This window comes from Primulina tabacum, chromosome 18, assembly GCF_025594145.1.
Source record: "Primulina tabacum isolate GXHZ01 chromosome 18, ASM2559414v2, whole genome shotgun sequence".
Classification (NCBI taxonomy): Eukaryota; Viridiplantae; Streptophyta; class Magnoliopsida; order Lamiales; family Gesneriaceae; genus Primulina; species Primulina tabacum.
Genome location: NC_134567.1, coordinates 24775172 through 24797679, shown reverse-complemented (window position 1 = coordinate 24797679; position 22508 = coordinate 24775172). Strand labels below are relative to the sequence as shown.

General features: G+C 34.8%; 1 protein-coding gene and 1 long non-coding RNA gene across 2 annotated transcripts; both read right to left on the bottom strand.

Annotated features, from left to right (window-relative positions):
* Positions 1-4321: 4321 nt before the first annotated feature.
* On the bottom strand, positions 4322-6145 carry LOC142533529 (UDP-glycosyltransferase 89A2-like). The gene has a single exon (XM_075640341.1). The coding sequence runs from the start codon at positions 5953-5955 to the stop codon at positions 4531-4533; it is 1425 nt and encodes a 474-aa protein (XP_075496456.1). The 5' UTR covers positions 5956-6145; the 3' UTR covers positions 4322-4530.
* Positions 6146-8818: 2673 nt separating this feature from the next.
* On the bottom strand, positions 8819-20685 carry LOC142533641 (uncharacterized). Its single transcript, XR_012816786.1, has 3 exons — positions 20549-20685; positions 20395-20447; positions 8819-9109 (listed from the first exon to the last, which is right to left on the bottom strand). It is a non-coding gene; the product is annotated as an uncharacterized LOC142533641 (long non-coding RNA).
* Positions 20686-22508: the final 1823 nt, after the last annotated feature.

The window sequence follows — 22508 nt, the reverse complement described above, 5'->3', positions numbered from 1 at the left end:
AAAAAAAATTAAATTTGATATGATCTTTGTAGGTGAGATAAATTAAGATTTTTAAGACCTTTGAACCAAATTATTCTTTATTTATTATAAAATTACATCGCTAATTAGGTGAAAGAAAGTATTTTTGGATGCAAGTGGAAAATTAAAAAAAATGATTAAAAAAAAGATAAATAATAATATGTAAAAGAATATATTATTTTGTTCGACTGAATAGAAGTTTATTAGTCGTACAATCAAATCAATTTATTTAAAATCATACCAAATATTGATTTGATTAGTATTATAAATAGTAATCCAATCTAATCTTATGTAACAAACAGACAATTGCGTGGAAAATGCTATCCGAAATGTAATTATTGGAACGGAATCTACTTTGAACAATAGCGAAAATTTCCAAGAATTCTAGCCATTCAAGTCGCGATCATGTTAAGATAAAAATAGTTTCATTTCGTTTTATTTTATTTTTTCCCTGATAAAACAATTTTTTTGTATATTTTATTATCATATAGTTGTTTTTTTACTTATATTAGCGTGTCATCGATTTTTTCTTGTTCGTGAAAGTACGATTGCCCCGCATTTTTCAGGAGATGAGAGTTATTTTTGGCATGACAACTTCAGAGATGAATTTAAGTTCCTTAATTTATAGTGTCAACATACAGCCAAGTGCTTACCTGAAGTGATGCAATTGTTTTTCTCATGATTGCAACAAATCACCAAATTATAACTCACTTGTACATAGTGTTCTAAAAACAACGCTTAAGCTGCGTTTAAGTGCGCTTAAGCTTGAAGCTGAACAAAAACGCCCCGCTTCGAAAAAAGCGGAAAATAATAAATTAGGTTTATAATTTTTTATTCTGAAGGTATGTTTTTATTTTAAAATAATAAATTAGGTTTATAATTTAGATGTTTATTTTTTTAATTTTAATTATAATTAAGCGTGTATGACAATGATTTGAAAAATATTTAGCATTTTTTAATGCGTTCTAGTTGCAAAAACAAATAAAGATTGTAATTTTGAGATTTTTATGCTTTTATAAATATGAGAATTAATGCATCAGACTTAAATCTATCATATTTATGTATTATTTTATCTATTTATTGGTTTGAGATAATTATAATTACACTAAATATAAAAAAATTCTTTTTCACGCTTAAGCCCGTCCTAATCTTGCTTAAGCTTGAAAAGCTTGGAGCTCGACATCCGCGCTTCGGGACGTTTCACGCTTTCTTAGAACATTGCTTTTACATATATATATATATATATATATATATATTTTTATATTGTGAGAATCATAATTTTTATAAGGAATTTGAAAATGGTCAAAAAGTCAAGACTACTTTATGTCCAATCAATCACTGTGAAACCTCAGTTATTCGGTTGAAGACAATAATTGTAGGTTTTGATACGCAGCAATCCACTCCACTTGCCTTGTGGGTTACCAACTTATTTATTCGAACGAGGGTTTTATTCATTTTTATATGCTTTGGACATTTGGAGAGATGTGTCTCATTCAAGACCGAATCATGACCTACGGATACTTAAGTTTCATGAAATTGGCTTTGAAGTAAAGAGCACAAGCGTGAGTGTGTCAAGATTCTCTCCCATAAAATTTATCTGAGATTCAAGTCGTAGCATAAAGATATATGATTTAAAATACAACGAAAAGATATGTAGATTATTTATTTTGTTTACATGTATCATAGAAGGGTATCTTAGTTATATAAATTAAATGTCAAACGAGTCAACTTATGGTTTAGATTTTAATAATTTTTATGTCAAAAACAATATTTATTTTAATGATATTTTATTTTTTTATGCAAGCATGATATTTACTTTATCTGTGTAATCATGTAAGTTACATAGATAAAGTTCTTGAATGTACATAAGTACCATGAGATATGTCTCTCAACGTAAGATAATGAAATTTATTAGAAAGTGCATTGCATATTTTAAATCGATTTCTAGTCGATTCAGCCATCAAAAATAAAAATAAATGTGGCTCGAGCTTGATACTAACATTTGTCATGTAAACGTCATGTTTCATTGGTAAGGACATGAAGATGTCCATTCATACATATGAGTGATCATTTGATGATGCACTGAACAACCCTCCATCGAACTTTCCAAACGGTTATCACTTATCGAGTGTAATTGTCTCTGATTATGGTTGTACACAATTAGTCCTTTTATCCGATACAACGTTGAGGCTTTACGTACTAGCATGCACTTTAATCTGTTTATCTACTTGTGGAGATATCTTATATGATCTGATTAGTAAATAATGCAAATAATTTTTTTCTAGAGTAAGGCGTGTGCATTTTGGAAAAACATTTCATCAATTACACATAGCATGTCACTATTATTACTCAAATATACATCACATCATTATCGAATTTATTTACAACTCTAGATATATCAATGATTGCAGATTCGATCGAGATATATGAGTTGAATGGGTCGTACAGTACGCAAACCATGACTTAAGGTTCTTGCAGGCACTATTAGTGATACCTAGAAGAGCATATGACGATGCTACTAGAATCTCTTACCATGATTCGATGGGTGCAATTAGAAATGAGTTCTGACATTCTTGATCAAGGCGTTGATGAAAAGAATGAGGCTAATTAGGGCAAGCCCGAATAAGAATAAATGTTATTTTGAATCACATGAAGTTGTGAACCAACAACTAGCTATATCCTTGAACTATTGATAGTCACACAAGTATCAAATTATGTGTTCCAGTTGAGATAGTCAAGTTCAAATAGTTGAATTTGACGAGCATATTTTGATGGAGATAAAACAGATTGCTTATAAATGAGTTTATAAGTTGATTTCATGTAATGGAAGTTGTGAAATTTTTCTTAACCGCTAATTAAGTTAGAAGAGTGAATTGTCTGTTTTAGTGAATGAGTATAAAAACAAGTAGCTGCCAAAAATATATCAGTAAAAAATTTTGATTTTCAAAATTTTCATTTTTCATTATATGAAAAAGATTTGTATCAATGATACATTATCAGTCGATGTTATAATAGGTTTATAATTATTTATTTAGTAAATTTAAAATATACTAAATAAATAATAAATTAATAGTGGTTACTACTATATACTTGATTCTCATGAAATATTTTAGAGGAATCTAGAGTTGATTGTTAATTAAATAATGATTATTTAACTTTATATATGCCTATCTGTGTTTGTGTATATATTCACATTATCAAAACTTGACTATACATGATATTTTCAAGGAAAAAATATCATATGAAAATTTAAATACTGAGAATCCTGATAGGCTAATATCTTATAATGACTAAGATATTGTATTTATAAATATGTGTAATCGAAAATGAAATAAATTAAAAAATAGAGTATTTGGTAATATTTAAAGGATATGGATTGGAGAAGATTTTGGAGAATAGAGATCGGAAAATAGACGATGAAAAATAAAAAAAATATGTGTTGGAGATGTACATTTTGGTTTTCTTCACGGACGGACCATAGTATTGGGCTAGCTTGGATTCCGACTTTCTTATTGAGTTATATATTTAACTATTATATATTACTATAAGTTATGAAATTGTTTACACAATTTCGGTAGAATGGGAACGTGACAATATTTTGGACATTTTCTCAAAGAAGTAAGTGAGATCGACGATTTTCGGGCGTTGATTTTATTAGAAGTGTTGTAAAGAAAAGAAATCGCGCTTAGTGGGCACTTTGCTTCCTTAGTTCTCTCATGCATATAAACTTCATCTTGCGGAATGAACTGTTTCATTCCACACCATCATTCACATTGAAGATCGAGTGAGTGATCTGGACTAACAGGAGATAGGGACATTTGATATCACTCATCCGCGCAAACACGACTGCACAATGAGCCTCTATAGTAAATATTTCACATCCGTCTTCATTTTACAGAAAAACTATTTAATTCAAAATGTTAGAAGAATCAATTGTATCTTGTTATACTTCCATTTTAATTATTTTTCATATAAGACAAGAGTATTTATTACATTTGCATACTCGTAGATTCAAGAAGATAAGCAGTCACTTCTCTGAACCCTGTTCCCCCAACCCTCACTCAGCGTTTGAAACCTGGCTGACCCAGAGATTTTCCAACAAACCCCTTCCGATTCGGCTTCACAATGGCAGCACTCTCACCTCTGCTATTTCTGAAATAATATGCTCCTACAATGCAATGTCTTCTAAAATATATTCGAGATCGTGTTTTCTTGTGTATAATGAAGGGGGCAAACGGGAAACAAGAATATCCGTGACGCATGGGAAAGCTGCTGTCATTTGATTTTTTTTTTTTTTTTCAGATTTCAAATTGTAAAATATATTTCATTAAAACTTACAAATTAGAAATGAGGAGACTAATTAAATAAGTTTGGGATTGACTTTGATCCAAATAAATTATCAATTTGAAGTTGTCTTTTGGCCTTGATAGAACCAATCAAAATTATTAATAACTACTAATGTAGATACTCATGATAAACTCAGACATTTGCATAGTTATATTATATATATCATCAAGCATTCTGGCCCTTGAGTTTTGCTAGTTCTTGGACAAGTAAATCCAAATCTTTGTAAGAACTCCCACCGACCTTAACAGCTTCCACAGCATTGTCTCTCAATTCCTTTGCTCTAATCCTTTCAACCACATCCCCACGCATCGACTTGGCGATTTTCCGAGCCAACTCATCCGGGTCAGGCACTGTGTCGCTACCCTTGCACACTCGGACAGCAGCTTTTTTATAATCCACCATCAATTTATCGTCCAAATATTGATCTGCCTCCATGGGCCAGCACAATATCATCACACCAGATGCTATTGCCTCCAACACCGAGTTCCACCCACAATGACTCAAGAATCCGCCCACAGCTGGGTGACTCAGTATGGCGGACTGCGGAGCCCAACCCTTTATCATGAAACCTCGACCCGCTACCCGACCCTCGAACCCATCAGGAACGGACCCAAAACCATCCACCAATTGTTGGGTCGTGGCCTGTTTAACAGCCCAAACGAACTTTACACCACTCTTCTCCAACCCACTAGCCAGAGCCTCCATCTGTGCCTTCTTGAGCAGCTTTTGACTTCCAAAACACACATACAAAACAGACCCATCCTCGCACTCATCAAGCCATGACAAAACACAATCGTTGGTTATTGGGCTACCGCCCAAGTTACTGTGCCTACCCAACAAATGCAGGGGACCTACAGTAAAAACCCGTTGATGTCCCATTTTCTCACTCAAGTAGTCCAAGAAATCGTCTTCCAAGGCTGCTATACTGTTGAACACAAGACCCCAACTCAAAGTATTAGCAATCATTGAATTTTTGACCAGCTCGAAATTGGTATCGGTAACTTGTAATTCCTTATAGCGGCGGAAGAGTGTAGGAAGTTCTTCCCAAGTCAGGCATGGCGAGCCTGGTAACTCTTGAAATTCTACCTCAAGCCCAAGTTTTACGGCTTCGGAATCTCCCCAAAGATGATCAGAAACCGCAGAAAAAATGGCCGCTGAACAGTAAAAGGTAATTCTTGGAATCTTAAGCTTGCGAGCCAGAGAGTAGGTCCATCCGAGAAAGAAATCAGATAGAATCGCCACTGGTGGATTACTGTGAGAGCCAAACCACTGAGTTATGGGTTCCTGAAGCTTACTCAGAGCGTTGATCATTGGTATATTCCCCCCGTCTCCCAGATCCTTGATATTTTCAACACCTCGAGGGATTAAGGGGCTGTTGGGTAAGGGGAAAATCAGTGTCTGGATTGAGGGATTGGCCGAGAGAAGTGGAGTCAGAATCGGAAGATTTCCAGGGGTGATTAAAATGGTTATGCTCAAGTTTCTTTGGGATAGTTGGTGGGTTAGATCAAGAAGAGGGAGCATGTGGCCTTGTGCTGGATAGGGGAAAACTAAAACATGAGCTCCATTTTTGCTGCACGCCTTCTTCTCCATGATTCTTTGGAACGATTCCAAGAAGTTGCTGAGAGAGAGAAGGAAATCAAATTTAAGGGAATTGCTAAACCAGTCCACATATATAAAGGTCTTGATAAATATTGTCGCACGTCAAAACTTTTGAGGAAATTGCGTGGCGAAATACTGATGAAGCAAAAACACCTTACAGGAAGCCATTGGAGTTAACCAGAAACGGCCCACACATATAATTTTCTATTATAAAATATTTATATTTTTCATTTATGTACGCTGTTTCGGTCTTTTGGAATCGATCCAATCCTCAAAGAATCGGTGCTGGAGCTGTTTTTGCGCCTGTTTGAAGTAATGTGTGTGTCGTATCTATCAGTTTCTAAAAAATCCGCTTAAGAGCTTAAGTCGACAAAAACGTTCCGCTTCAGAGAAAAGCAGAAAAAAACGACTAAACTGTAGTTTGACCGAATTAAACATAATTAAGATATTTAATTAAGTGTGCTTAAGTACAATTAATCGAATCTATTTGTTTTTAAATTTTTTTAGTCTGAAGGTATGTCTTTTTATTTTAAAATTATAAATTAGGTTTATAATTTCGATGTTTATTTTTAAATTTTAATTATGATTAAGTATTTCTGATAATGATTTGACAAATATTTAACATTATTTAATGTGGTTTAGTTGCAAAAAAAATAAAGATTGCAATTTAGAGTTTTATGCTTTTATAAATATAAGAATTAATGCATCATTTAAATTTATCATATTTATATATTATTTTATCTATTTATTGGTTTGAGATAATTACAATTAAACTAAAAATAAAAAAAAAACTTTCATGCTTAAGCATGTGCTAATCTCGCTTAACCTTGAAAAGCTTGGAGCACGACATCCGTACTTCGAGGCACTTCACGCTTTTTAGAACCTTGATATCTATATATTCCAGCATCGATTTGCGCCTGTTGGGAGGTAATGTATTATTTATCATGTATATCCCGTCAAATTTTTTTTTCTTTTAAAAAATATTAATATATATTTGATTTAATATTGAATGTTTGATTAAATTCAAATTTATTCAATAGATTTATCAATTATTGTTATATATAATAATGTAAGAACATTACATTTTATTTATTATAGTTAAATTTCTAATTATGTTATTCATATTATTTGGGTATGTGATTTTTATACAGAATATAATAGTTGACATCAAATTTTTATATGATTTGTTTGATTGTTATATTTATTATTTGTTATTGTGTAACGTTACTATTTTTTTTCATCTCAAGTATTAATATTATTTTTTTTACAAAATAATATTGACGGGTTGGCCCGCAACCCGAGACAAGGCGGACGGGTTGGGTTGAGATTTAGGTGGCTCGTTTGGAAGTGGACCTAAATGAGACAACTCAATCGCAACCCGCCGCAGGGCAGGGCGGTGAGGGTCGGGGCGGGGAGTCCGCCTTGACAGCTCTATCTATATATGTGTATATCACGTTGTAATATAATTAATGCGTATGATTATTTAAAATTTTAAGAATAAATTTTTGTTTTAAAATATAAAAACAAAATTATGGTTGTATGTCTGAGAATGTGAAAATATGGTCAAATGAATATGTGAAAGAACTATCGAAAGTGCAAAAACCAGTGAAACGCAAGGCAGAAAGCTTTGTACCATATTGTGTAGTGTAAAATGCATTCGTGAATTTTGATGAGGGCGATAGTAATTTTTTCAAATAACATTTTTCCTTTAATATTAATTACTATATTTGAAAATAAAAACAAATAACTTTCCTCAAAAAAAAAAAAATAAATCTATATTCAAAAATAGGTTAAAGACGTGTGACTTTTTTGTCTTCAAAACGTCACATGATCGATTCTAAAAAATCGTCACATGATCGCTATGCTGATATTGTGAGAGCATGAAATTTAGTTTCGAACTTTGTCGAAAAGCAATTTCATCTTATAAGGAAAACTTTCTGATGAAAGTAAAATTAAATGGGTAGGTTTTTTGTGAGACGATCTCACGAATCTTTATCTGTGAGACGGGTCAACCCTATCGATATTCACAATAAAAAGTAATATTCTTATAATAATAAGTAATACTTTTTCATGGATGACCCAAATAAGATATCTGTCTCACAAAATACGACCTGTGAGACCGTCTCACACAAGTTTTTGTCAAATTAAATAAGAGTAGGTATATTATCAAACCATGAATTTACCCGGTCTATAGCTATATTGAAAATTAATATTTTTTAGATTCGGATAGGATCGGAGATTTATTTCACAAAATTGAATCGTGAGGTGGTAACATAAGAGTTTTTGTTATTAAGAGTAAATCTCATACGAGACGGTCTCATTAATCTAGACGGGCTGACCAGATTTAAATTTGATGTGAAAAGTAATATTTTTAACATAAATAATAATATATTTTTTTAATGATATGAGTCATATCAAAGATTCGTATCATTCGTACATTCAAAAAAAAAAGGGAATCACACATTTTCGAAATATTAAAATCATGTACATCTATTTCAAAAAATAAAAATAAAAAATCATGTACATCTAAAATTCTGATGTAGATGTTATTTGAAATTCCTTTAAAAAAAAAAAACAGGAGGGATTAATTGTTTATTTAATTTTCAAAAAAAAAAAGTTATTAGCTCTTTTGATATCTCACAAAAGATTGTATGCAATCGACACCCTAATTTCATATAACTCCTTTCCAAAAAATTCTTATTAAAGTACCAAAAAATATTCTATCTGAATAAATATTCTAACTGATAGTAATTTTTTATATATAAAGAAACAATTTTCAAAATTTTAAATCTCATATAATATTTAGAATTTTACACAAAAATTACTTAATTCAAAAAATATTATATACAAAACACCAAATAATATGCATAAAACGTGTACACTAGATTACTAGTATACATTACACAAAAATTTCGTTAATAGAAATACATAGAACTTCTATTACTTAAACAACTCAGAGGAAATTAAAAAGAGTAGTGTCGTGCGAATCTCAATTGTGCTTGGGTGGGTGATGCTCGGGTCCTTTGTAATCAGCAGTGAAAACATCCGACCTACCTCGATAATTTTCTGTAGGCATGGGAATTCTTCCATGCTTCTTCACCTTCATACTCACAATTTGTGTTTCATGTTTGAGAGCCTGAAAATACTACAAGAGTTCAAAAGAATTATATAATCAATCCATTGAAAACAGAAAGTTGGTAGGTCCATTGAAAATTGGAAGTGTTAGGATTTATTTTGTCCGACAAATGCTAAAAATAATAAAAATATCAGAATAAAGTTAGGAATAGTAAATTTGTGTTTTGTCAGAATTAAATGTTGTGCCAGATGTTACAACATCTCGGACAACATCTACATGCAGCGAAAAATTAACTTTTATAACACAATTGACTTGAAATAAATAGATGGACGAGATTAAATATGCACAAGTATAAATACTTGTGCGGTGCCTTATGGCAAAAAATAATCACTAGAAAACTCAATCGTTTACAAAAAACCTAACATTAGTGATTGTATCAAAAATCAATTTCCTCAACAATTTGAGAAAATAAAGCTTTCTAAAATAAATAACCAAAACAAAAATAAACGTAATCAAGAAAGCAAAACTTGATCCCGAAAACCACTATCAACTAGATGCAATCTTCAATCAACATCGTTACGGATGTTGTCTATAGATGTGTTGACACCATTCAACTTAACACGTGAATCACCACTCCAAACAGCAACAGCTTCGAGAATAATTTTTCTCTGCAAATCTCTGCAACGTGTGTGTATGTATGGTTGATATCGAAGCGGCGGCTATCAATGAGCTTTTCTTCTTATTTATAGGTGAAGAATCATATCTCCTCAAGGAAACCTAAAATACAAGGAAAGTGAGAGTTTTATTAGGAATAAACTCTTTTTAAACACTAATATCATATCTCTTGAATTAAGATCTCATTATCTAAGGAAGACAAAATCATATTAAATATTTGCTCAATCAAATTAACAAGCAAAACTCTATTAGGGAAATAAATAAAATATATCATTTAAAATCGAAATCTTATTTCCCTTCATTCTCCCCATTTTTGCCCATGAACGGCCATATCTAACATGACACTGATGGCAGCAGCCAAATTCTCATAGTAGGCCAATTCGGCCTTAGCCTGGGCAATTTTCTTAAGAGCATGATCGAGATGGGTCTGGGCACCCGCTACGGTAATCTTCACATAACCAGGTTTAGGTGATCGAGAGGTAGACGCAGGAGATGGTCCAGTAGCAGTCGGTGCTTTGGATGAGGCTTTCCATGGAAGGTCAACTTTGCGGTTTCCTTTGGACAGGGCCTTGGCAATTTTGATTGTTTCTCGGGAATCAGACAGACCCTCATCAACATTGCGAACAAACCCTTGGGACACCAGTATCCCATAGATCAGACTGGGAAACGGGAGCTTGGATGACTTTAATCCCCCATCAGCATACTGCATCACAGTGTAAAATACCATACGCCCAAAATTAAGAGTGTCATTCCCAATGGCAAACAGAGTCAGTGCTTGAGATTTGGTAACCACCGTGGTGTTTGTGGACGGCGTCCAATTCCGGGTGGCAACCTTGTGCAGGACAGAGTATAGGGTCGTGAGTTTTGCAGCTGAGACCTTGTGTGGATGGGCAGGGAATTTGCCAATCAATCCACCAGTTAGTACAGAGACTACCTCATCAAGATCTGGTGGAGGGCCTTCAGGAACAGATGGTGTGCTGTAGTAATCATTAATGATTTGCGGGTCAAAGTTATATATCTTTTTCCGTACAAAAACCTTGCCAAATTTGGCCGATCTTGGATCACTGACCCCCGATGAAAGATTGCCATAGAATTCAGCCACAGCTTTATGGCAATAGGGCAATACAGATGAGACGGTAGAGAGCAGACCACGAGTTTTAAGAAACTCGATCAAATTGTTTCGGGAGAAGGCTGCCATATCAGCGTTGTGTTCTTCAACAAACTCCTTGTTGGTATAGAGATCCCAGTTGGAGAGTGACTTCTCAGTATAAAACTTGGAGTTGTAGCTACCGTCTAGATCATACTCGCTAAGATCAGTGTTGTCAGAGGTGTCGGCAACATCGTTGACAGTATCCTCGTCCACTGCCTCGTTTGTTTCAGGGACTTCATTGACTGCAGCAGGAGTATCAGCAGAATTACTGGAACCAGTGGACTTTTCAGTTTCTTTGGGAGCAACAGGAGCGACAGGGGCGTCACTTTTCTGATTTTTCAGGTTGGCCATAAATTGGGCCAACGTGATTTCTTCTGCAGTGGAGGGAGAGATCTCTTGTGGAGGAACATGGGTTGTTTGCTCAGTGGTGTTAGTGGCATTGATGGAGGTAGACTTGCCTTCCGTAGGCGGAGGGGCACTCTTCTTGCGGGCCACAAACTCATAATTCGCATCATCAGAGTCATCACCGGAGGTGTCTGCTGGATCAATCAGCGAGGGGCGAGTGGATGGCTGACCCTTGTATCGGAAACGTTTGTCCGGCGTGAGGTCTGGGTTATACCCAGCTAGTCGTTTTGAGCGTCTTTTTGGAGGAGAGGGAGGATCGAAAACCCTAATGATAGGTGGGTTATCAATATCCCGTGGATTACCAGGCTCACCTGGCTGAATAATCTCCAGGGGCACTGCGTCTTCAACAGCAAGTATCAAAGGTAGCGGCGATTCCACAGTGGGTGTTGTAACAGATGTTGTCGTGCTGGGGGCAACATCATCTGTGTTTCCCATTTCACTTCGAATATCATGGGGGTCAAATCCCTTTCCTGCCATTGATGGTAGATCAAAAATTAATTTACGAACAGGGAGGAAAGTAAAAAAAATTTTGAAACAATGAAATATTCCTTCAGAGAGAAATTTCGAGATGCCGTTGTGAAATTTAGAGAACCGATTAAGTAAACACAGATGAATTAGGCGGTGTAACTCACAGAGATAATAATGAGCGCACAGTACAACGGTAAGAAAATTAGTAACAGATTATTCAAAAGAACAACGGGTAGAAAAATAACCGTTAATGTCTTCAGAGTTTATCGCAATAATTTTGTGCAATATCAGTTCAAAAATTAACTCCAGACATAAAACCCACATCGAATTATAGCTCCACTTACCATCAAGGTGCACATTAATTCGATTTCCTGCAAAGATTGGATTTGTCATAAAACGTCTTTGTTGTAATACAAATAACCTCATTACCCAATTCACACTGTTATGTTTATGCATGACTTATGGATGCCTAAAAACAGAATGGAACATAGATAAAAACATGAGAGCAAATATGAGATATGTTTACAGATGAAGTGTTGTCACTAATGTTGGCAACATCTCCAGTCAACACCCACAGTTCCTGAAAACAAAATTTGATAATCTTCATACTCAGTGACTTAATAATCTTTTTTTAACCTAGAAGTGGTAGCTCCCACACTAGAGGAACAGTCTTCATTGGTTTCCTCTAGGTAGCTTTTTCTATTTTTTTCTATTTCTGTATTAATTTTAGAAGGGGTAGCTCCCACACTAAAAGCACAGCCTTCATTGGGCTCTTTTATGTAGCTTTTTCCATCTTTCCTTCTAATCACAGACCCATCACTTGATTTTTCAATTTTACTTCGTTTACTTGTCACATTGGTTAGAGTCAAGTGACCACACTTCAAATCTTTCTGTGACTAAGTTCACATGTAAAGGTGTGAAGTTTGAAAAGATAACAAGGAATTGTAGGTGCAACAGAGAATTATGCTACACATGTTCAACACATCATATCACAGTATGAATGCAATGCAGAATGTCTAAGTCCTAGAAATGTATATGCAAATGAGATGTTATCCGAGATGTTGTAACATCTGAGACAACATCCAAGAATGATTAGGCAGAACACATGCTGAGAGATTTCCGAAGGTTGGAAAATCTCTCAAAATCCAATGCTTTGGTGAATATGTCGGCCAGTTGGTTATTTGTATCAACAAACTCCATTTGGATCAATCCTTTCTCTACAAGATCTCGAATAAAATGATGTCTTATGTCAATGTGCTTTGTTCGAGAGTGTTGTACTAGATTTTTTGAAATGTTAATTGCACTAGAATTATCACAATACACGACTAAGGATTCACTTTTAAGCCCATAATCTTCTATCATTTGATTCATTCATAAAAGTTGAGTGCACGCATTTCCAGCTGCCACATATTCTGATTCAGCAGTGGAAAGTGAAACACAGTTCTGTTTTCGACTATGCCAAGAAATCAGATTATTGCCAAGATAGAAACACCCCCCAGAAGTGCTTTTTCTATCATCTAGATCCCCAGCCCAATCAGTATCAGAAAATCCTACCAGGTTTGAGTTGGTTTTGTTTGTATACAATAATCCTAATTCAATTGTTCCTGCTATGTAACGTAAAATACGTTTAACAGCTTTCAAATGAGAAATTTTAGGATTGGATTGACATCTAGCACATAATCAAACACTAAACATGATGTCAGGACGACTGGCAGTCAAATACAGGAGGCTACCTATGATGCTACGATATAAGGTGTTGTCAACATTTTCGACAACATCATCTTTGCACAATTTCTCACTCGATCCGATAGGAGTTTTCATGTGTTTTGGGTTTTTATTTGCAAATTTCTTCATCAAATTCTTAGCATACTTGCTTTGACACAAAAAGATGCCATCATGTATTTGTTTAATTTGCAAACCAAGAAAGAAATTCAGCTCACCAACCATGCTCATTTCAAATGTAGATGACATGCACTCAACGAAATCATCAGCATGCTTTTGAGAGGAAGAACCAAAGATTATATCATCAACATATACTTGACAAATAAGAATCTCACCTTTGGACTTTTGAATAAAAAGAGTTTTGTCTACCTCACCTCGTTTGAAGCCAATTTCGAGTAGATATTCAGTCAATCTCCCATACCATGCACGTGGTGCTTGCTTCGAGCCATAAAGTGCCTTCTTCAACTTGTATACATGATCCAAATGGTGTGGATCCTCAAAACCCTTAGGTTGTCTAACATACACTTCCTCACTCAAAATACCATTTAAAAATGCACTTTTAACATCCATTTGAAAAAGTTTGATTTTCATGTAGCATGCAACGGCTAGTAGTAGTCTGACTGACTCAATACGGGCTACAGGAGCAAAGGTCTCATCAAAATCAACCCCCTCAACCTGTGTGTACCCTTGAGCAACCAATCTTGCTTTGTTTCTAATGATGTTTCCAGACTCATCGGTTTTATTTTTGAAAATCCATTTTGTACCAATTATGTTACCATGGTCAGGAGATGGAACCAAGTCCCACACATCATTTCGAACAAATTGCTCAAGCTCATCATGCATAGCATTAATCCAAAACTCATCTTTCAAAGCTTCATCAACATTTTTAGGCTCAATATTTGATATAAAACATGAAAATCTAACCTGTGAGTATGTAGAACTCATGCAAATCAGTCCAGCCATTTTTCGGTAATCAATCTTTTCTTTCTTCCGAGTTTGAACATCTCCACGCATGTTTCCAATTATTTGAGATGATGGATGGCTTTTCTGAATTTTGCTTGGAATACACGATCCATCATCTACTGTATCATCATTGCAATGCGGTTCTTCAGATTCAGTGTCTTCAGTGTCACATGTTGTGTTCCAGATGTTGCAACATCTGCATTTTCCAGTGAGATTGGATTGTCCAGAAGGTCTTCAACGTCATCTTCAGCAGTTTTCCTCTTGAGATCTGCACAATCATCAAACACCACATTAATGGATTCCATAATAGTCCTAGTTTTTAGATTAAACATGCGATAAGCTCGACTATTTGTGGCATAGCCCAAAAACAAACACTTGTCGCTCTTTGAATCAAACTTTGCAAGTTGATCCCTGTCATTCAAAGTGTAGCAAACACAACCAAAAACATGAAAATATTTAAGGTTAGGCTTCTTTCCCATAATGATTTCATAAGAAGTCATGGTTGAACCACTTCTTAAATAGACTCTATTCGATATATGGCATGCTGTATTAAGGGCTTCAGCCCAAAAACGCTTTGAAATATTCTTTGAGGATAGCATCACCCTTGCCATTTCTTGCAGAGTCCTGTTCTTGCGTTCGGCAATGCCATTTTGCTGTGGGGTTTTTGGTGCTGAAAATTCGTGTGAAATACCTTTCCTGTCACAGAAGAATGAGAAAGATATGTTTTCAAATTCTTTACCGTGATCAGTTCTGATCCTTCTCACTTTTAAATTAAGGAAGTTTGAGATTCTTGTGAGCAATTGTTTAAACACATCATAAGTGTCCGATTTCTCCCTAATGAAGCTCACCCATGAAAACCGCGAGAAATCATCAACACACACAAAAGAATACTTCTTACCTCCAATGCTTTCTACTTCCATGGGACCCATAAGATCCATGTGCAGTAATTCCAGACATCATGTTGTCCCAGATGTTGGCAACACTGGGTGCGACACACACGTCTGTTTTCCCTTTTGACAATCTCTGCACACATATGATATTCCAGATGAAAGATTAGGCATACCTCTAACTGCATGGTACTTACTCAAGTTCTTCAAGGTTTTGAAATTTGCATGTCCGAGTTTTTGATGCCAAAGGTCAAGTTCGGTGATTTTCACATGTTTGCACGAAAGTTCCTCACCTATTTGATAGCAATTATCCGAAGACCTTGTACCTGTCATAATCCATATTAGTTTCATCAAAAACTTCACAAGTATGTTTATCAAACTTGACATGCAAATTATCATCACACAATTGGCTTATGCTTATCAAATTTGAATTTAATCCTTCGACATGAAGCACATTGTGGAGCTTTGGCAGTCCTTCAACACTCAAAGTACCATTTCCAACAATTTTTCCTTTAGCTCCCCCTCCATATGTCACTCTACCACATTTTTGCTCAACATAATCAGTGAGATATTCTCGTGATCCCGTCATGTGGCGTGAGCTTCCACTATCAAAGTACCAATGACTTGCAGTATTAGTTTTCAACGAAGCATTGACAACTTTACAGTGAGTTTTTACCTTTGGGACCAAAATTTGTCTTACTGTAGGTCGGCGGTTGGAGGTGTTGCGGAAAGTGTTGGACAACATTCGGGGCAACATCCGACTCGACTTTTGATTCTTGCGATCATCCCTGAGTTTAAAACAGTAGGGCCTGATATGACCAGGCTTAAAGCAGTAATGACATACATACCTGTGTTTTCTTTTCTTAGCGATTGGTGCAGCAGGTTGTTTTTTTGATGAAGAGCTTTTGATTGGTGAATTGGATTGTGGTTGTGGAGATGTATCAGCTTTTCTCTTCACAAAAACCGTAGACTTGGAAGATTCACCTATTTCAAACACACTGTCTTTGAACCCTAAGCCTTTCTTGTCATCTCTTCCCATCAAAAGTATGGATTCAAGCTTGGATGTGCTTGAATTAAACTTGGACAAGGTTTCAGTTGCCTTTTGAAGTTCTTCTTTGGTCTTACCAAGTTCCAAGTCCTTTTTGCTCAAAATTACTTCAAGTTTGGCAACTACGGCTTTTAGTTCAACGTTCTCCTTCATGAGACTTGAGTTCAACTTTTTTCTTTTGGTCCAATCTTCAAACAGCTCTTCATAAAGCTTTTGCACACTCTCAAGAGTGAGTTCTTCATAATCAGCTTCTGATTCATCATCTCCACTCAAATTTCCAGAAGTTGTAGATTTCAAACATACTGAATTTTTGCAGATGTTGCGGCCAGGTGTGGCAATACCTAGGGCAACACCTAAAGGATTCACCTGCAGCCAGCAATTTTCTGTAAATAATGCAGTCAAGGAGGTTTGACTTTCTTCATCAGTGGATTTCTCCTCAGCATCGGATTCTTCATCGCTTAGAGACACATTGTAGCCTTTGTTTTTTCGCAGTCGGTTAGCACATTCATTGGCATAGTGTCCAAAGCCCTTGCATTCTCTACATTGCACCGAATCGTACTTTTTTGAATTGTATTGTCTCTTGCCTTCATTCCGTGGCTGAAATTGTTGCTTGGCAGGGTACTGTTGTGACTTTTCAGGTGCAGGCAGGCTAGAAAATTTAGATGGTTGTGCATCCTTCTTTTTATATCGGATTCTTTTCAAGTAATCACCAAATTTTTTTGTGATAAAGGAGATAGAATCCTCGCAGAGATCAGAATCATTGACTTCTTGAGATATTTGAAGGAGTTCATGTCCAAGTTCATCTCGAAAGTACGTAATGAACTGATAAGGTCTTCCAATGCCATCTTAGAAGTGTCCTTAGCCTCATCTATTGCGCAAATTTTTATGTTGAATCTTTCGGGCAGAGAACGGAGGACTTTGCTAACTAGGCGCTCATTTGAGATAGCTTCTCCAACACTGAATGCCTCGTTAGCAATTTCCCGTAGGCGACGATCATACTCAAGTATGTTCTCAGATTCTTCCATCCTCATCATCTCGAATTTGGAAGTAAGCATCCTTAATCTGGTTCGTCGCACACTCTCAGACCCTTCACAGTGACTTTGGAGAATGTCCCATGCATTTTTAGCCGAAGTACAGTTTGTGATTAAACTGAACATGTTCATGTCAACCGATGTGAATATAGCATTCAAAGCCTTTGAGTTGTGGTTCGAATTTTGCACTTCATCAGCAGTCCAGTCAGTTTCAGGCTTTGGCCGTTTGTCACCCTCTTGATCTATCATGACTGGTGGAGTCCATCCATTGATGACACGCTGCCATGCCCGTTCATCTAGAGATTTTATATAGTATCTTATTTTGACCTTCCATAGGCTGTAATTGGTACCATCTAGAACTGGTGGTCGAAGTGCTGCGCTTGCAAATGAATTGTTCATCGGATTAGTTCTGTTAAACAAAAACAAAAACCAGAATCAGCACTTAGTATATCAAGAAACCGCTCTGATACCACTTGTTAGGATTTTTTTGTCCGACAAATGCTAAAAATAATAAAAATATCAGAATAAAGTTAGGAATAGTAAATTTGTGTTTTGTCAGAATTAAATATTGTGCCAGATGTTACAACATCTCGGACAACATCTACATGCAGCGGAAAATTAACTTTTATAACACAAATTGACTTGAAATAAATAGATGGACGAGATTAAATATGCACAAATATAAATACTTGTGTGGTGCCTTATGGCAAAAAATAATCACTAGAAAACTCAATCGTTTACAAAAAACCTAACACTAGTGATTGTATCAAAAATCAATTTCATCAACAATTGAGAAAATAAAGCTTTCTAAAATAAATAACCAAAACAAAAATAAACGTAATCAAGAAAGCAAAACTTGATCCCGGAAACTACTATCAACTAGATGCAATCTTCAGTCAACATCGTTACGGATGTTGTCTATAGATGTTGACACCATTCAACTTAACACGGGAATCACCACTCCAAAAAGCAACGGCTTCGAGAATAATTTTTCTCTTCAAATCTCTGCAACGTGTGTGTATGTATTGTTGATATCGAAGCGGCGGCTATCAATGAGCTTTTCTTCTTATTTATAGGTGAAGAATCATATCTCCTCAAGGAAACCTAAAATACAAGGAAAGTGAGAGTTTTATTAGGAATAAACTCTTTTTAAACACTAATACCATATCTCTTGAATTAAGATCTCATTATCTAAGGAAGGCAAAATCATATTAAATATTTGCTCAATCAAATTAACAAGGAAAACTCTATTAGGGAAATAAATAAAATATATCATTTAAAATCGAAATCTTATTTCCCTTCAGGAAGTTCTAATTTACAACTCTTGATTTCCAGGTTTTAGGTCAGTTAAATCTAAAAGAGTACTAAAGTTAAGTTGTTCAATCAGTTGCCTCATTTAGAAAGATTACACAATATCCTACAAACTTTTGAATGACAGAAAGCTACCTAACTAGGATATGGTGTGTCAACTTTATGAAAAACAAAAGATTTGAAGTTGTAAAAGCACAAGGACCATTAACGAACATTTAATGATATGAAAATGACACGTCCATTATGTTGGAAAAACAATACAAATGATTGTTGGAGCTTTTCAACTTAAAATTTGCAGATTTCAAATATGAAAAACTCTCTTGACCAACCACAACTATTTTTAAGCCTGCATATTTCAAAAATCTTGAATACACCTAATCTTTCGATTTCTAGTTTGTCATTCAAACGAACACTTATCAAAATCATATCAGATCATAAAGGATAAATATGTGTTACTCCAACAACTCAAGTCATCAAGTCTGACTGTTGGATTTTGTGTTTTCTTTCTGGTGAATCAAGAGTTCTTAAATATCCAGAATTATAAATTGATCAATAAGAGTTTTAGTTAGGCAGTGACAAGTCCCCACTGAAATGTATTGTTACAAGACATTGTAAAACAAAATATTTTAATGGAAACATTCCTAAGTAGAAGAATGAGTGACGTAGGAGTTTTACCTCTGAACATCCATTAAAATATTTATGTCATCACATTACACGTTTACATTCATATAAAGTTCATTTCAAGTTTTTTATCGTTAAAATGTCAAGTATAATACATCAGTAGTCAAGTCGAACTGTTTCCAAACTTATATTTTTGGTAGTCTAGCCATTCAAAAATACAATATGAAAACTGCTGAGAACGGTTCTAAATTGAAAAAATATTAAAGTTTTTATTCACCTCTCTAAACACATTTTTTATCTCAACATATATTTACCAAATTATCCAGAGAACAATAATAAAATAGATTAAACATAAAAATCAAACTAAACATCATAAAACAAATAAAAAAATATTAGAAATAGTTTTCTAAACATCATTATCCTACAAAAATAGCAATAACTCTATAATAACAATTTTCTTCATTCCGGTCAACTATCATCATTCAACAAAACCATATTATAATTAATCTTTCATTAATATATAAAAATTATTATAATTTAATCAGATATTCGAATCAGATATGCGTATGATGCTACCAGACCAGCCTCCATCATCGAACTCGAAAATCCGCATACCCAATTATTTAATCGAGTCCGAAAAATTCTTCCCACCCTCATCTATTTAGATCGGATATCGGATCCTCCAACTGATTCGAAGGAAATTGATATTCCTGGCAAAAACCATCTAAAAAAATAGTATTTGGTCTTTTTCTATGAATTTCCAAATATGTGAAAAAGTTAATCTAGACTGAAATGATTTTAGAATTTCCAGGGGACTCACGGCAGTTCCACATTCCATTTTTAATATATATATAAAAAAAAAAAATCACCATATCGGGATGAAAAAATTCCATTTGAATTTTGATAAAAAAAAAATTTTAACCACCCCTAAACAGAAGAATTTGGAACAAATCAGTCCCACAACAATCTCCCACGAAACATTTAACCAAGATTGGTATTACAATCAACCATATCCTTCTAAACAGTTTATCTACATTAATCCAACATGAAAGATCACAAGAACTAAGGTTTACCTTTTTGCTTGAAACAACATCAACATCGCGTCGCCCACCCGAAATGGATTCGCCTACAAATATTAATTTCCAGATACAATTAATCCAAAATATCGATTCATGCACTCCAAATATGGAGAACAAAAGAGAATTTATATATACATATAGATGATACCCTGAGCTAAAAATGCATCTGAGAGCTGTCCACTAAGTAAAAACAGAATAAGTGAAATTCTTGTAATGAATGGCATGTTTGCCTCTTTATTTTCTGATATTGCCTGTTTTGTGAAGCATCCAAAGAGAAATGTCACGCAGAATAAAATGTGGGATTTATAGAATGGGGTAAAATTTTGAGCACAAAAGTCAAAGTTGTGGTCCAAATATTTTCAAGTTTCTACATTCCCAAGTCAAAATAGAAGTAGGGTTACCGAATGCTGCTATTTATACACATGTCTTCCATTTCACGTTTCACTAAAATAAATGGGGTGAGGGGACCAAAATTCAACTCTTGATTGTGTAAATTTTTATAAACATTCGTGTCAATCCATGTGTTGGCCAGGTTAATTATTTTGTCTTTAAGATCTCAAGGTGCAAGATTTATAGGATTCAACAGAACACAAGCATGTACGGTCAACTGAGACAAAATCAAGCTGGAGGCCGGTAGGGGCTGAGGGAATTCCCGATGGAGTGGTGAAATGTGTGGAGATCGGATAGAATACCAACAGCGAAAGGACTTTGCTGAATGGACACCGACACTGAAAGACTAAAGCTAAGGGAGCAATGAAAAAATGCAAAGATAGTGACAAAAGTTGGCCAAAAAAATGACACATGACTATTAATCGATTTTGATAATAAAACAGCTCAAAATTGTAAAAATGACAAAAATATATATTTAACTTATATATAAATAAATTGTATGCTTTAAAATTATAACCTAAATACAACAAATGTAGGAAAACCTTTGGTAGTCATCATTTATACCAACAAGAAACACATGATAACCAAATTTATTCAGTTTGGTAGCAAATATTGCTGACTAGTATGAAATTAATATATAGTGATACTCCTTGTCCAATTTTGATGCATACTTAAAAATTTCTACTGTACCGAACATGAGGGTCTGAGCACAATTGTAAAATTGAACATTTCGGGCTTTAGAATCGATTGATTTGGTTTCTATACAAGATGGAGCATGGCATAGCACAGATACAATATGGTTCATATTCGACACGATTCCAATATTGGTTTCGACTCTATATATACCCGATTCCGATACGGGTTGTGATTTTGGAACCGAAACCCAGAAATGGTTCGGGTCCGGATTGGAAGAATTGAAACATGAAAGATGGTTTTGAACAAGTTCCTAGCTAGTTGAACAGATTGTACATGATAACTAGGAGATTGGAATGTGTATCTGAAAGCGTAAGATCTACAAGTGTGCTTCGTGCCTGTCTGCCGCCATGCATTGTTCGAGGCCAAAAAGGTTAGGGTTAGCATCCCGAGCCATAACTTCTCTGCTTGTACTTATTATATGCATGGATAATTAATTAATTAATTTCAAGGTGGTGGAGTGGAACACATTTAATAATATCATAAAATTATTTAATGGAGAGCATTTCCGTACGATATCTATATTTGTTTTTTTGGCTTTGCGGGGACCGACATAAAGTTGTCCTAAGCACATTACTATGGTCTCCAAAGGTAAAATTTGTAATTTTATTTATTTTTTTACAAAAAATAAATATTTCCATCTTATAGGATTTATTTCTTTTTTCTTTTACTATCATTCGGGGTGATTTTGAATTGGTAGCCCTTTTTCATTTTTTTTAAGAATGGTTTCTCTAGTGTAAATTTTACATTTAAAATTAAATTAATTTGACAAGAAGTACAATTCAAATTGTCACTCCCCCTCAAGTTTTTTCTTGGCTTGCCCCGACCTCCTGGCTTCGTTAAGATTATGTTGATGCGGCAGTGGTGCAGGGTTCTTCGGCCTCGGTGTTGTTGTTAGGGATGAGCGAGGTAGAGTGATTTCTTAATTCAAAATCTAGCTAGATTTTGCGAAGTCGACTCGTTTAGAATCCTGACCTCATCCACGCATATTAACTTAAAGATAAAACAATTCCTTATAAAAAAAA

Bases quoted from the DNA above. Each gene is read 5' to 3' on its own strand.
- LOC142533529 (XM_075640341.1), bottom strand. From the start codon at position 5,955: ATGGAGAAGAAGGCGTGCAGCAAAAATGGAGCTCATGTTTTAGTTTTC.